Raw genomic sequence first — 15,853 nt, 5'->3', positions numbered from 1 at the left:
TTAGTCAGAAACTGATTGTACGTAACACGACAAGTTTGCTAAGAGACTAATAGACAAGACCACCAAAACCAGGCTCTTTTTCGAGTGCCTGCTTTAGTTACTAACCAGCAACAAATAGATGTCTGGATAACCAAACATTGTATGTGCTCTATGGCATCGTGTACGGATTTTTCTATTGTAGAGCACTGTATTTGTTCCCATTAATCAGTAGCAAAATAATGCAAGCGTTCCATAAAACAGAGCTCGAACGGTTTGTGCAAACTCTTACGGTGTGGGGTTTTGACAGTGAACATATCATATATGAATGCTTTGTATATTTCTGCAGATCTATCATCTTAGTAAATGTTATTGTCGAACTCCCAGGGTTCATGTGGAACAACTCTCAGCCATTCATTTGCACTGCACCTGAAGCTATATTTGCGGCTCACTTCCGAGCCGCTTCAGCTTTGTCTGCAGCTTCTTCTGCATCCTGAAGTTCAGACCAAACAAAGATGCTATTAAGATCAATGTTAGTCTTATTCAGGACACAAAAGGAAACAGTTCTTGCCATTAAGATCATCAAACAAAAAACAACTAAGTATACAGATTCCGTATAATGGCATCCACGATTGGTGATGACGTACCTACTGTGTCAATTGAGGAGTTGATTGTTTTTCTTCACTACTATAAGCTAAGAATGTCACAGGTGTTGCGTTGCTTAAAAGTTCTAAGTTTTGGATTTCTCTGTTTGTTGGTGTCGACATTGTTTGAAACCATATGTCGTATCTGTGTTTAACAATCATGTCTGAAATATATTGCAGATCATATTCTACCTTGTTTTGTTATATGTTGTTCAGTTCATCAGTTGTCATTCTTTGGTCAGTCACAATACCATAGGGTAGATGTGATATTTGATTCTTGAAACATGTATTTGTATTGCTGTGTGATTTGTGGATGTCTCTCAGGGTCACTTGGAAGTTCTTTTCAGAACGATAACCTGAAAGTTTTTCCCCTCTTGCCCTGTTGCACTTGTAACTTTTGCGATTTTGTTGGGGCTTTAGAACAGATCCAGGGAAAATTGTTCAGTGGGCGGTGTGGTCTGCCGATATGTTATGCATTTGGACTCACTATTGACTGGTTTAGAAGTCATCCATGAATATTTTGGCTTCTAGGGTTAAATAACTTATATTAAGATTAAGATGGTTATACCGTGCAATGCATGTTCTCTTTCTTTTCTTTTCAAAAGACAATGGCAGAGCTACATCGCTATCCTGGCCAACATCCCATTGGGAATTTACTACGTCCACACAGGGACCTTGAAGCAACTGGTTACGTGGTGCCATTTTCTGGTGGAGTTCTTCCTTGAAGTTGATGAGTTGTTTTTCCCAACGCCCCTCATCCCTAAGGCACAACCATACCAGGATAGGAATTGCAATTTCCATTGCTCAAAGATCTAAAGCTTCAGTGAATATAGATTGGGGGTAAGAAAACAATATCTACAGCTCTGTTTGCTTCACTACATGGGAGGTTTTTTAGAGCAACAGGAGGGGGCAAAGCCCTCCCGGTTCCATATATATATGAAACCATAAGGTTCACAAGAGAGAAAAAACATAAAGGTCCAACATGCTACTACACAGCAGCGGAAAAACATCCCAAAATTGCTCTAAAAGCATGAGCAAAGGGGAAAATGAAAGTTATCCCTATTACAGAGCACTGTCCCCTATTTTTTATCAGAACTCCGTATGACAGGAGACTTAGGCGGCAAAGATCAACTTCTTCGGATCTGCTGTCTTGAACCTGGCCTTCTTCAAAGGGGAAGGTTCAGGGGATGGCGGCAGCAGCAGCAGCTCCAGCGGGGTTGTCGGGCTGAGCACAGACAGCTTCTTGTTCCCAGCAGGTGGAGGGCTCCTCGATGCATCAGCTTCACCCAGGGAGAGCATGTCAAGCACCCCAGCGGGGTCCAGGCGTGTCACCCCATCGAAAGCTGGAAGGGGTTCTTGAGCTTCTCTGAGACACACTGGACGAATGCCTCGATCTGGGGGAGGTAATCCTTTTTGAACAGGATCATCCATTTCTTGATCATCAAGAGGATACGTCTCCAAACCTGTTTAATATCAGACCAGATAGCATTTTTAAACACATGTGCATTTCTAGTTTTCCAGATGCCCCACAATATACAAGCACAGATGGAATTCAAAGCACATTGTTTTTTGCTAGCAGGCCAAAATCTAGCTACAGAAAGGTAGTCCTGCCCTACAGGAATGTTAAAGAAAGCAGACACATCCTTCCAGATGCTTTGAGCTACAGCGCACCCAAAGAAGAGGTGGTCAATGCTCTCATTCTCAGTGCAAAATTCACAGATCAAAGTTTTCCTCATGTTTCTCTTATCCAAATTATCTCTGGTCATTAATTTGTTATGGGCCAGGAGCCAGAGAAAAATTTGCACTCTGGGTAGGGAGACAATGGACCAGACAGAAGGAATATAAATGGGTTGAACCCCCCTGAAGTTGATGATGTTGTACAAGGAGGTAGTAGTATATATTCCCTTAGAGGCATATTGCCAAATGAGCGCATCATCATCCCCATTATAAGAGACACTACGAAGGATCTGCTCAATGCACATCCAGGAATCTAGCATTTTATCAGTAAAAGTCCTCCTAAAGGTCAGTTTAATGGTGTTACCATCCCATACATCAGAGAGGGTAACACAATGCTGATCACAGATAGTGTAAAGAGGCCAGAATTGGACAGAAAGGGGGGAGGTACCAAACCATGTATCTTCCCAGAAATTGATTTTCTTCCCATCACCTACCTGCCATCTATATCCAAATTTCAGGGCTTTACAAGCCCAGAGCACTCCTTACCAGAACTTTGAAGCGTTAGGAGTTTTACTAGCAAAGATGTTTGGGGAGTTCTTGATATACTTCTTGTCAACTATGTTCCTCCAGATCTTGCCTTCATCCATAATATACCTTTTGACCCAGTTCCCCAAGAGACATAGGTTTACATCCCTGAGGTTGGGCACCCCCAAACCCCCATGCTCTTTTTTCATACACACTAGGTGCCAGTTGGCCAGGTGCAGTTTCCTATTCCCCTCGAAATCATTCCAAAGGCAATGAGCTAACTGAGTGTTAATCAAGTCAAGCGCCCATTTAGGGAATTTGAAGAAGGAGAGAAGGTAAACGGGTATACTAGAGAGGCAGGCTTTAATAAGAGTAAGCCTAGCAGCATAAGATAGGAGTTTCCCTCTCCAGCCAGCCATCCTCTTAAGGATCTTATCTATAATAGGCTGGATGTCCTCTCTCCTCAGCTTATCATAGTGGAGAGGGACTCCTAAGTATTTTATAGGGAGCTTCCCTATAACACAGCTAAAAGTGTCAGCAAAATTAGCAGATCTATCTGCATCCATTCCTAAGGTAATGAGCTCACTTTTACTATAATTGATCCTCATGCCTGACACTTGTTCAAAGCATTGAAGGATAGTTTTCATGTTACTGGCCTTATCTAGATTGTCCTCCAAGAAGAGGATGGTGTCATCTGCATATTGGAGGCAGATGACCCCACCAGGGAGAAATTCAGGGCAGAGGCCACTAATCAGGTCCCTCTGCCCTGAAGTATATACCTTGAAGTAGGTTTGGCCTTACTTATTGCATCAACCGTTTTATGTTCCAAGTACAATGGTGGTAGAAGAAAGTAGTTTAAGTGGATAGATACTCCTACCGAGTGGTTTTGCACACACCAGAATCTTAAAATCTCATAACAAGTTGCCAAGCACATGTGGCTCCTTGAAAAAACAATGTTCCTATGAAAAGTTTGAGGTACATTAGCTTCCAGTATCTCTTGTTCACTGGTCACTAAGCACATCCAGTATCTCTCGCTCACAGACCACATGTAGTACTTGTTGATTAGGAGTTCAAACTGCTTGAATTACGATGATGCAGAAATATTTGGCTCGAGGAAGCTGCAAATGTTTTCTCTCCAAACAAACTGACTTTGACACAAGGAAAGGGGAAAGAAGAGTATAATGAAGGATTTTTCTTGAGGGTCGTTACCTCGTTTTTGTGCAGCGCCATGGGGCGCATTTGTGTTTTAACATCTGAATACTATTAACAAACTCCAATAGATTTCATTTTGTCTCCCAAAAAACAATTCAGTTTTCATGTGGCCTAACTGTCCAAATCCCTTCACCCTGGAATTGAAAGGCAACAAGTCCACTGATTTCCTATCGTAGTTAAGTCAAAATGCACAACTTAGCAGCCGAGCAGAGCACTATTCTTCTTCGGAACTCCTTTGCGGACGACAATTCACGGGACAATTCTTGAACGACAACCGATCCAATGGTCCTCCTGTACACAGCGGACACGATGAAAGGCTCCGGCGACACGTCCTCCACAAATTGTCTGTACACTGTTGTCCGTATAGCATTGCTCATTCTTCTTTGTGCCTAACCTCCCATTTCACAATTTTGTGCAAAGCTTGTTATGGAGTGCCAAAAAAATTGCAATTGTTTATTCAGTTGAAGTCATAACTACAAGTGAGAGAATCACATCACAATACAAATAGATGTTTCAAGAATCAATTATTCTTCTAAAAAAACAAATATTGCATCTACTCTATGTTACAACTTACAAGTGAGGCATCCCTAACAAACATCCACTCATGCCATCACAATCATATACCATACCCACAAGCCCTTAAACATGGAAAGAACGATGTATAGCAGGATCAACGCTAACATTTAATTAGAAACTGATTGTACCTAACTTGTCAAATTTGAGTTCACTTAAGAGATTTGGAAAACAAGACCACTGAAAACTGGCCATGTTTTGAGAGCGCTATGGTATGTTGGTCGCACAAAGAATGACAGTGAAAAATGTATCACAGACAACAGTGAACAACTTTATGTTGAATAGAAAAACATTTGTCGAATCCTCCATAGCGCAGGAGCATCACTTGTGTGATTTTCTTTCGGAGACCAAGAGACTTTGATTCTGAACTTAAAGCATTTTCTTCCAGACGCACAAGTTTATTGTACTGTAGTAGTCTTTCCCTTTCCTGTACAGATTTTGAACCTTTGTTTATCGTTCCAGAAACAGAGTCTAGCCTTAGTATCATCAGGACACATTGTACGGGTTCAGCAGCTTTCGGTGGAGTTCTTTCCAGAAGTTGATGAACTGTTTTCCCCTATGCTGCCCATCCCTAAGGCACAACCAAACCAGAATTGCTTTGGTGAATAGAGATGGAAACATAAGCTAAGAAAACTACAGTCTACAGCTTTGTTTGCTTCACTACATGGAGGAAAAAGAGATGGTACCAGGTGGCTTTCCACACGTTGGATTCTGGCAAATACATAGAGTATGCAGATATAAATAGGTGTGCCCAGTGGCCTTGCCCATCAAATCGACCAGTGTAATGTTCCAAGTACAATGGAGGGAAAAGAGATGGTACCAGGTGGCTTTGCACACGTTGAATTCTGGCAAATCTCGCATGTAACAAGTTTCCAAGCACATGGGCCCTTTAAGAAACATGTTTTTTCTGAAAAGCAAACACGTAGTACATCATCTTCCAATATCTCTCGCTCATTTGTGACCAACCACTTCCAGTATCTCAAATTCACTAGTCAGTAAGCACTTCCAGATATCTTTGTCCCATCATAAATACTTCTTCAGTGAACCATTGTGGTGTTTTTGAATTGCTCGGATGACGATGATCGCAGGACCATTTGGCTCGATGAAGCTGCAATACAAACACCCCTCTTTCACCAAGTTTTTTTCAAACAAACTAATAGTGTTATATGCTAACTGGCTGTTTGGTACTAGGAAAAGGGAAATAAGAGTAATTTGTAGTAATGATTATTCTTTTTACTGCCAACAGCTACCATATGCAGTTATATCGAGGCACCGAGAAAGTAATCATAGCCGCAAGCCCTTAAGGGAGAGAAAGAGCTATAACGGGATGATGCACTATATTCAGCATTCCACGAAATCTGGATGCTCTGAAATGTGAAAAGTACGAAAAAAAATTGTAGAGAACTGTCTTTGTTCCCATTTATCAGTAGCAAAACAATGTACGGGTTCCATAAAACAGAGCTCAAATGGCTTGTACAAACTCTTATGGTGTGGGATTCTGACAGTGAACATGGCATACACATATGCTCTGTGTTTCTGCAGGATTTGGTCGTCTCAGTAAATGTTGTTGTCAAACACCCAGGGTTCATGCTGGAACAGCTCTCGGCCATTCATTTGCACTGCACCTGAAGCTATATCCGCGGCTCGCTTCTGAGCTGCTTCAGCTTTCTCTGCAGCTTCTTCTGCATCCTGAAGTTCAGACCAAACAAAGATGTTATTAGATCAATGTTAGTCTTATTCAGGACACAAAAGGAAACAGTTCTTGCCATTGAAATCAGAAAACAAAAAATAACCAAGTATACAGATTCCATATAAATCCCAGGCTCACAGCTTGATGTTTTGAGCAAATTGCAGCATGCAAAATAGCTTAGTGACAGTCCAAAACACAATTTACTGTAACAACCGACCATTTATAAAGATGGATTAGACAGACCATCCTGTTTTCAAGATATAAATCAGACTATCATGACTTAACATCACACATGGGCCCTCCCATGTTATTCAGTCAGATTGCAACATGTGCTTTGTTATCCAAAGAGCACGTGTCCAGAAAGGGAACTCAGAAAGTCAGAATTGATCTGGTAAAAACAAAGGAGAACACAAATGTTGGCTTATGTTCAACAATGTCATTATTTTAATTTCACATGAATACCCACATGTAATGATCAAAAACATTCACGGCACATTCTTTTAAAGAGTTATGCAGCAATAGTTATAACCAAAAACAATAAGGTGAAACTATGGTAACCACACATCACACGTCATTTAGATTCTAGCAACAACCGTTTTGCATGATCTTTGGCATTTGGAATAGCATGCAACTATCAAACTTCTATAAGACACAGTTTGCGTTACTAAATCTCATATTCAAATAGGACAAAAGTATATAAAAGCGCAGCTTGTTTTTGTTGAGCAAGCAACATCCAAAATAAGCTCAAAGTTTCCACCAACATAAAAACAAAAAGGAACCAATCATTACAGGTTGCGTTTTGCAAAAAAAACGATATAAAGAACAAAAGGTTGAATTATCTCTCCAAGAACAGATTATAAATATTGAAACTCTCTAACCTCTCTTAATAACCAGATTGCAGAACATTGAAAGCAAAATAAAATGCTCAAGCAATGCAGTTCTGCCTATCCTGAATAGCAGGTGTAACTTTATGAGTAAACTATGCATGAAAACTGGACCTGTACAACCACACAATTAGAGAACAGGTGCTCTCTAAGAATTAAAAAGATAAACAATTCAAAGGCAGAAACACAACACATCCATGGCAATTACCCAGACCATGGACAAGGTAAGAGGTAATCTAGAATTTAACAAAAACAGCATGTGTATCTCAGGAGGCTCCCAGGGACCAGAATAAAAAAAGTGTGGCATCATTCGTCCGAAAAATAGCCTAGAACATATACAAGAAAAGGGAAACATATTACCCACAAGAATCTGATATCCGTTGTCCATAGACACTAAAAAGTTCACAAAGTTGCAGTTAACCACTCAAGTAAGTCTATTCGAGATGATGAAGAAAAGTATTATCATCTAAGGGCATGTACAATCATGTTCTTGGAGAGACGTTTAGCAAAGTAATGTGCTGACATAGTGCTTAAATAAAATAGGTGTATCATCACTCTGGCTGCGGCCATTCACAGTGTTGCATCTGAAATAAGTAGACACAGTGCTCAGTAGGTAGTTGCACATATACTCATGATCCCAAATGCAAGGTAGTTGGGACATTGACATTGTTTTCAATGTGACATTTTGACCATCAATTGTCAATTCCATCGAATACAATAAATTACGTATTAGTAATTTATATTTGATTGATTCGCAAAAAATAATTTATATTTGATTATGGATCTAGTGGTATCAAAATTTTATTGTCTATGTTGGCCAATGGTCTACATTTATATTTTTAAAGGAATCCATATTGACGGCACCTTTGGAATCTTTGGGATTAAATGGAGTAACTATCTCCAACTGACAGAGAATAGGTCATCGAAACCCTACATAAAGCCGCTTGCATCATACGAGATGCCTCTCACATGGGCGATTCATGATGTGATTGTATTCGTTATCTTTATTCTCCCCTGTTCGTGTAGTGTACAAGCCCTGCTGACGGCAATCAAACACAGAACTCACAAACCATTATTCCAATTCTAAAACATACTACACATGGCACCCAAACGAACAAAAGGCACATAATCGCACATACGGGCGTGCATCCAGAGAGAAGCCCACAAATCACGAGTGATTTCCATGGTCTAGCCAAGGGAAACCACCATGAGATCACAGCGCATTTAGCTAGCCGCTGGACGGAGAAGAAATCACAGGAAAGCTCAGTCAAAAATCGATGGGGACTGGTAAAGGAACTTCTTAGATAGGGAAAGAAAAGAGGCAGATCGACCTTCCGCTGCTTCCAGGAGAGGAACTGGGCTGGGGTGATGGGCGGCGGCGCCGTGCCCGCGGTTGCGGCGGACTGGCCAGGGGCGGGCCCTGGCGGCGGCGGCCGCCGGCTACCCTCGTCTTGTGCCCCCATCACGAGACGCTGGAAGCTCTCCCCACACGAACAGAAGCCGGGCCCGTGTGGCTGACGACGCGCGTTTGGTTGCTATTCCACTTTGCATACTTATCTCAAGTGAGTCTGATTGAGCTAATGCAGTCAAAAAATCAACATATGTTGTGTAAGGTATAAACCGATATTATGCCGCCAAAAAATTATCATTACTGTCTCTAAGAACAGCTGCAATGGCTCCTGCACACACATCCATATGATAAGAGGCATCCACGTTTAGACTATCCACAGTGGGAGTAACATAAATGGTAACATCACACTTATCTAGGCAAAATAGATGATGTGACTTGTAATTAATGAAAAAAAGAGGAATGTGATAACATAACTAGTTAGTGTAACATCACACATATTAAGGAAAGATGAGTCTATAACCTAATAAATGAAGTGATGCATGACACAACATATATGTTACTACCCACTGTGGAGGTAGTAACATAAAGTAGTAACATACGCATGTTACTACTCTAAGTTACTATCCAATGTGACTAGTCTTAGCTTCACAAGCTTGGGTTTCGGTTGGCTTCATTTATGTTCCTGTACACCATGGATTTTTAAGTTGGCTTAATGAAAATTATTTGCAATTGCCAGGACCGAAATAGGCCATCTCGAGGGAGGTGACGGTGATCCATCATGGGTGAGCTCACGGCGCAACTCTAACAGGCCGACTCAAACGAACGACGTTTTTGTCCGCTTTTTATCCGTTTGGATCGGCCGGCCGCCCTTCGTCCGCCCTCTTTTAGTTTTGGGTCGGCAGTGCACCCAACGGGCCGACCTATTTTCATGACCGCGTGCGTTTAACATCGTGCCGTCGTCCTGATTTTGGCACTCCAGCGCGCGGGAAAGGTTCGCGCGCGGGGGAAAGCGGCCTAGCGCGCGGGAAAGGTTCGCGCGCGCGCCGCGGCCGGCGCTCGCTATAAAGAAGGCGCTCCCTCCACACTCTGTCGGCCGCCCACTCTCGCAGCCTCTGCGCCACCATGTCGATCCGCCGCCTGCGTGCTTCGGATTTTTGCGGAGTCCGCGAGCGCCGCTCCGGCGCCTTCTCCGCTGAGATCTGGTTTCGCGAGAAACGTCTCGTCCTCGGCACCTTCGACACCGCAGAGGAGGCGGCCCGCGCGCACGACGCGGCGGCGTGGCGCCTCCTGAGGCCTCGTCGGGGCATGAATTTTGCCAACGTGTCGAGCCAGCGGGCGCAGGATCTGGCGCCTCTCCCGCGGCTTTTCACCGACGAGGATCATCGTGTCCACCGGAGGCGGCAGCATCGCCTCGCCATCGTAGAGAAGGACGTGGAAGCCTTGATGGTGTGGCGCAGAGGCTTCCCGCAGGACATTGTCGATGAGCGCCAGTTCTAAGCAATTGAGATCGGAGAGGGACGCGAGGAGGAGGGAGCGAGCCGCCTATCGGGAGGACAAGCGTTCGCGGAAGCAGGCAACTCAATTGAAACTGAAGCTACGAGAAACGGCGGGTTGGGACTTTGAAGACGAGGCGTATGCTGGCGCCTACATTCAGACATCGGAGAAGGACATTACCGAGTCGGAGTCAGAAATCGACGAGTGGTGGTCTTTTCTTTTTATCTGTGTATGCTAGAATTATCTATGTATCCATTTTTATCTGAAAAAATGGCCGGCGACGTCGGCGACGTAGCAGGCGAGCGAGGGTGTGAATCCAATGTGCCACCGACCAGCGGGCCCGGTGAGAAAAAAGGACGAGCGCGCGCGCCCGTTGTATCCGCGCCGACGCAAATCAGGCTCAAAAATGGATCAGGAATGGGTCGGCAGGCGGACGAAAGCGGACGCGCGTCCGTTTGGGTCGGCGCGTTGGGCCGGCTTTTTTGTCTGTGCCGACCCAAACGGACGGCCGCAGACGAAATGGGTCGCCCATTGGAGTTGCTCTAAGTACCAAGCCCCAACCGCTATCACCTGTTTTACATCCAAATTAGGCTTTATAGGGCATGTTTGGTTGCCGTGTGCAACAGTGCCTGCATCGCATACACTTCTCTACTCAGCCTGGCTATGCAAATGCAACTTCAAATGCACCATATGCATGTTATTTGGTTGCCTGCATGCCCTCTTACCTGCATGGGCTGAACCACACTGCCTGGTGTTTGTGTAACGCCCTCGATGCGGCTATATCTCCTACGCGTCGAAGCACGACTTAGAGGCATAACCGCATTAAAAGCAATGCCGCAAGTGAGGTAATCTTCGCAAACAACCCATGTAATACAATGAGGGAAATAGAGTAACATAGTTGGCTTACACTCGCCACGTCACACAAATACATAAATATCATTACATTCATTCAAATACACTCAAGGTCCGACTATGGAACCAAAATGAAGATAAACCCCAAATGCAACATAGTCCCCGATCGCCCCAACTGGGCACCACTACTGATCATCTGGGAAAGACACGTAGTAACGTCCCGAGTCCTCATCGAACTCCCACTTGAGCTCTGTCGAATCACCTGGAATGGCATCATCGGTCCCTGCATCTGATTTTGGAAGGAATTTGTGAGTCATGGGGACTCAGCAATCTCACACCCTCGCGATCAAGACTATTTAAGCTTATAGGTAGGGTAAAAGGTATGATGTGGAGCTGTAGCAAGCGACTAGCATGTATGGTGGCTAACATACGCAAAGGAGAGCGAGAAGCGAAAGCAAAGGCACGGTCGATGAACTATGATCAAGAAGTGATCCTAGAACAACCTACGTCAAACATTACTCCAACACCGTGTTCACTTCCTGGACTCCGCCGAGAAGAGACCATCACGGTTACACACTCAGTTGATTCATTTTAATGAAGTTAAGTTCAAGTCTTCTTGAACCAGACATTAACAAATTTCCATCTGCCCATAACCGCGGGCACGACTTTCAAAAGTTCAAATCCCTGCAGGAGTGTCCCAACTTAGCCCATCACAAGCTCTCACGGTCAACGAAGGATATTCCTTCTCCCAAGACAATCCGATTAGACTCGGTATCCCGGTTACAAGACATCCTCGACTATGGTAAAACAAGTCCAGCAACACCGCCTGAATGTGCCGACAAATCCTGATAGGAGCTGCACATATCTCGTTCTCAGGGCACACTCAGATGAGACTAGCTACGAGTAAAACCAACCCTCAAGTTTCCCCGAGGTGGGCCCGCAGGCAGCTCAGTTTGGACCAACACTCAGAGGAGTACTGGCCCCGGTGGGGGGGGGGTTAAATAAAGATGACCCTTGGGCTCTAGAAACCCAAGGGAAAAAAGGCTAGGTGGCAAATGGTAAAACCAAGGTTGGGCATTGCAGGAGGAGTTTTATTCAAGGCGAACTGTCAAGGGGTCCCCATTATAACCCAACCATGTAAGGAACGCAAAATCCGGGAACATAACACCGATATGACGGAAACTAGGGCGGCAAGAGTGGAACAAAACACCAGGCATAAGGCCGAGCCTTCCACCCTTTACCAAGTATATAGGTGCATTACGATAAACAAGATAATATGGTGATATCCCAACAATAAACAAGTTCCAACAAGGAACGATCTCCAATCTTCACCTGCAACTAGCAACGCTATAAGAGGGGCTGAGCAAAGCGGTAACATAGCCAAACAACGGTTTGCTAGGACATGGTGGGTTAGAGGTTTGACATGGCAATATGGGGGGCATGAGAAGCAAGTGGTAGGTATCGTAGCATATGCATAGCAAAAGAGCGAGCATCTAGCAAGCAAAGATAGAAGTGATTTCAAGGGTATGATCATCTTGCCTGGAAAGTTTTCAGAGTTGCCTTAGATCCTCGTAAGCGCACTCAACGGGCTCCTCGATCATGTACTCGTCTCCCGGCTCTACCCAAAACAAGAACAACAAGCAAAAGGAACACAATCAACCACGTGCAATGCTCAAGCAACATGATGCAAACATGGTATGATATGCGGGATGCGATATGTGATGCATATGCAAGATTTAGAAATGAATGAATGAATCTGGACTCAACATGGAAATCCAAGAGTGTCACCATAAATAGGAGTTGATTTCGGTTGAAATCAATATAAAGATCACCGGAATCGGATGCACGGTTTGGAAAAGGCAAGCAAAACAAATATGGTACCGGTCTGCGATAATTAGCACGAGACCGCCTAAATGCATCAAGAACAATAAGCTACAACACTCCAACATGACAACCAAATACATGGAAGGGATCCACTCATGATGATTGACAAAAGATGAACACTGAGCTACAGCTAATTCACTCATTAACAGGTTCAAACAAGCATGGCAAAAGTGCAAAAGATAACAGGTTTCAGACTTAGTGAAATTAACAACAAGTCAGGAATTTATTATCATGAAGCAATGTTTAGAGCACGATAACTACAAGTTACAGGAACATATCATGGCAAAGCAAGGCATGGCATGAAGCTACTCAAAGCATATAACAAAAGTCCCTTAGTGACCATGAGCCAAAAGGGATCAGAAAATACAATTGCAAGCATGTGAACATAGGAAAAACATAAACAGATTCAGACTTAGTGAAAAACTGGAGCATGCAAAACAGTTAACAAGTAGGCATGTTTACGAGCTCGATGCACTCACTACAAAGCATGGCATGATAATATAAGCATACACGTAGCAAGTAGACATAGCATAGAAGCTAGACATGGCAAGAACAACAACATAGCATGCACGGAATCAACAACAACAAGCTCGGCAAAATTGCAAAACATGTTAACAATCTCCAAGGAACATTTTATAGCAAAAGTAGAGCTCGATTGAGTCAAGCTAGGATGCTCCATAATTGCAAATGAAGACATGGATGGATAGAGCACCACAATATCTATAAAACATCCTTACCGATCATGCCCAAAAGATGCAAGGATCACTAGGAAACAACATGAACATATGACATAAAAACAATAACAGGACAAGGACTTAGTGAAATTCCAAGTCCCTGAAATCAGCATCATTGAGTAAGCTACTTTGCATGCTTGTGCTAGTCACCATAAAGATCACAAAAAATATATGGCATACACTCCTGTAAAGATGGCATGACATATTTCAAAACACACGTAGAGCTCAGGATCATAGCATGCACACATTAATCATGGCAAAAATGACAAAAGTGCATTTGCTGAAACAGATCTGAAACTAACATCACATAGCCCTCTTCCAATAGCATTACATGCATCAAGATAAGCTCAAATGAAACTGATGCAATGAGATGAAATGATGTACTCATCGAGACGAACATTTTGATATGCTACACGCACGAATCGGAGCTATGATGAGGAAGTTATGACATGTCAAATTTGCAAAAAGTTAAGGTTTCGGGGAGAAAATGTCAACCGAGGATTTTAGATCTGGATCGGGATCGACACTGTAGCGGATCGGGGTCGCCGGAGTTCGTCGTCGCCGGAGCTTGGCCGGCCAGAGGAGGTCGTCGCCGGACCTTGGCCGGCCAGAGGAGGTTGTCGCCGAACCTGGCTCCCGTGGCCGGAGAGGGAGAGGAAGTTGGCGGCGAGGTCGGCGAGGAGGCGGCGCCGACGCGGCGATGGAAAGCGGCGGCGGGCTCGGTCGCCGGAGACGGAGCGGCGCCGGTGGAGGAGTTCGCCGCGGGCGGGTTCTGGCGGCCGGATCTGCGGCGGTGAGGCGGAGCGACGCCGGCAGGCGGCAGAGCGGTGTCGGGAACGAAGCGGCGTCGGGCGGCGCTGTAGCAACGGGCCGCGGGGGCCTCCCGCGGGATGAGTGGGCCGGGCGGTGGTGCGGCGAAGCGGGCGCGTGGCAGGACAGGTGTCGGCCCCTGATTGGCTGGCGGTGGCGGCGGACGTTGTCCGGCGCGGGCCGGACACGTCCGGTGCGCGAAGGAGTGAAAATTAGGGTTAGGGTAGGGGAAGATCTGAAATTTTTAGGGTGATCTATTTATAGAGGTAGAGGGAGCTAGGAAACTCCAAATGAGGTGCGGTTTTCGGCCACGCGATCGTGATCGAACGATCTAGATGATGGAGGATGTTTAGGTGGGTTTTGGGCCACTTTGGAGAGGTGTTGGGCTGCAACACACACGAGGCCTTTTCGGTCCCTCGGTTAACCGTTGGAGTATCAAACGAAGTCCAAATGGCACGAAACTTGACAGGCGGTCTACCGGTAGTAAACCAAGGCCGCATGACAAGTCTCGGTCCAATCTGAAAACATTTAACACCCGCACACGAAAAGAGGTAGAAAGGGACACCGGAGGACATAGGAGCGCCGGAATGCAAAACGGACAACGGGGAAAATGCTCGGATGCATGAGACGAACACGTATGCAAATGCAATGCACATGATGACATGATATAAGATGCATGACAAAGACAAAAACACACGGAGACAAAACCCGACAACGAGGAAATAAAATAACTTACTGTCGGAAACGGCAAGAGTTGGAGTACGAATAAGGTAAATTACATCCGGGGTGTTACAACACTCCACCACTACGAAAGGATCCCGTCCCGAGATCTAGGACTGGAAAAACTCTGGGTACTCAGAACGGAGGTGATCCTCGCGTTCCCAGGTGGCTTCACGGTCGGAATGATGTGACCACTTGACTTTGAGGAATTTGATAGACTTGTTGCGAGTCTTGCGCTCAGTTTCTTCAAGAATAGCAACTGGGTGCTCACAATAAGACAGGTCTTCTTGGAGATCAATGTCTTCAAAGTTGATGGTGCGGTCAGGAGTCTTGAAGCACTTGCGGAGTTGAGACACGTGAAACACGTCGTGCACGTTTGCCAAGTTGGAGGGAAGCTCAAGTTGATAGGCGAGATCGCCTCTCTTGCTGATGATCTTGAAAGGACCCACGTATCTAGGGGCAAGCTTCCCTTTGATACCGAAGCGATGAGTACCTTTCATTGGAGAGACGCGGAGGTAGACATGGTCTCCGATCTCGAAAGCCAAGTCACGATGCTTGCTATCATAGTAACTCTTCTGGCGCGATTGCGCGACTTTGAGATTATCACGAATGAATTTGCACATTTCTTCTACCTCTGTGATCAAGTCATTTCCAAGAAGTTGACGTTCACCTGTCTCTGACCAGTTAAGAGGAGTACGACACTTCCTGCCATAGAGAATCTCGAATGGGGCCTTGCTGAACTCGCTTGGAAGCTGTTGTTGTAAGAGAACTCGGCATATGGAAGACAATCTTCCCACTTCATACCGAAAGATATGACACAAGCCCTG

At 44.8% G+C, this 15,853-nt stretch overlaps 1 protein-coding gene across 1 annotated transcript; it reads right to left on the bottom strand.

The window, feature by feature from the left end:
* Positions 1–5,921: 5,921 nt before the first annotated feature.
* Positions 5,922–8,711, bottom strand: LOC119273018 (zinc finger CCCH domain-containing protein 15 homolog). The gene is made up of 2 exons (XM_037554339.1): positions 8,513–8,711; positions 5,922–6,296 (listed from the first exon to the last, which is right to left on the bottom strand). The coding sequence occupies exons 1-2, from the start codon at positions 8,642–8,644 to the stop codon at positions 6,162–6,164; spliced, it is 267 nt and encodes an 88-aa protein (XP_037410236.1). The 5' UTR covers positions 8,645–8,711; the 3' UTR covers positions 5,922–6,161.
* Positions 8,712–15,853: the final 7,142 nt, after the last annotated feature.

This window comes from Triticum dicoccoides, chromosome 1A (genome assembly GCF_002162155.2).
Source record: "Triticum dicoccoides isolate Atlit2015 ecotype Zavitan chromosome 1A, WEW_v2.0, whole genome shotgun sequence".
In the NCBI taxonomy this organism is placed as follows: Eukaryota; Viridiplantae; Streptophyta; class Magnoliopsida; order Poales; family Poaceae; genus Triticum; species Triticum dicoccoides.
Note: the sequence above shows the minus strand (reverse complement) of the source record. Positions and strands in the feature narration are given on the sequence as shown.

Bases quoted from the DNA above. Each gene is read 5' to 3' on its own strand.
- LOC119273018 (XM_037554339.1), bottom strand. From the start codon at position 8,644: ATGGGGGCACAAGACGAGGGTAGCCGGCGGCCGCCGCCGCCAGGGCCC. The intron at 6,297-8,512 runs GTCGATCTGCCT...TCTGAACTTCAG, and splicing joins TCTCCTGGAAGCAGCGGAAG to GATGCAGAAGAAGCTGCAGA.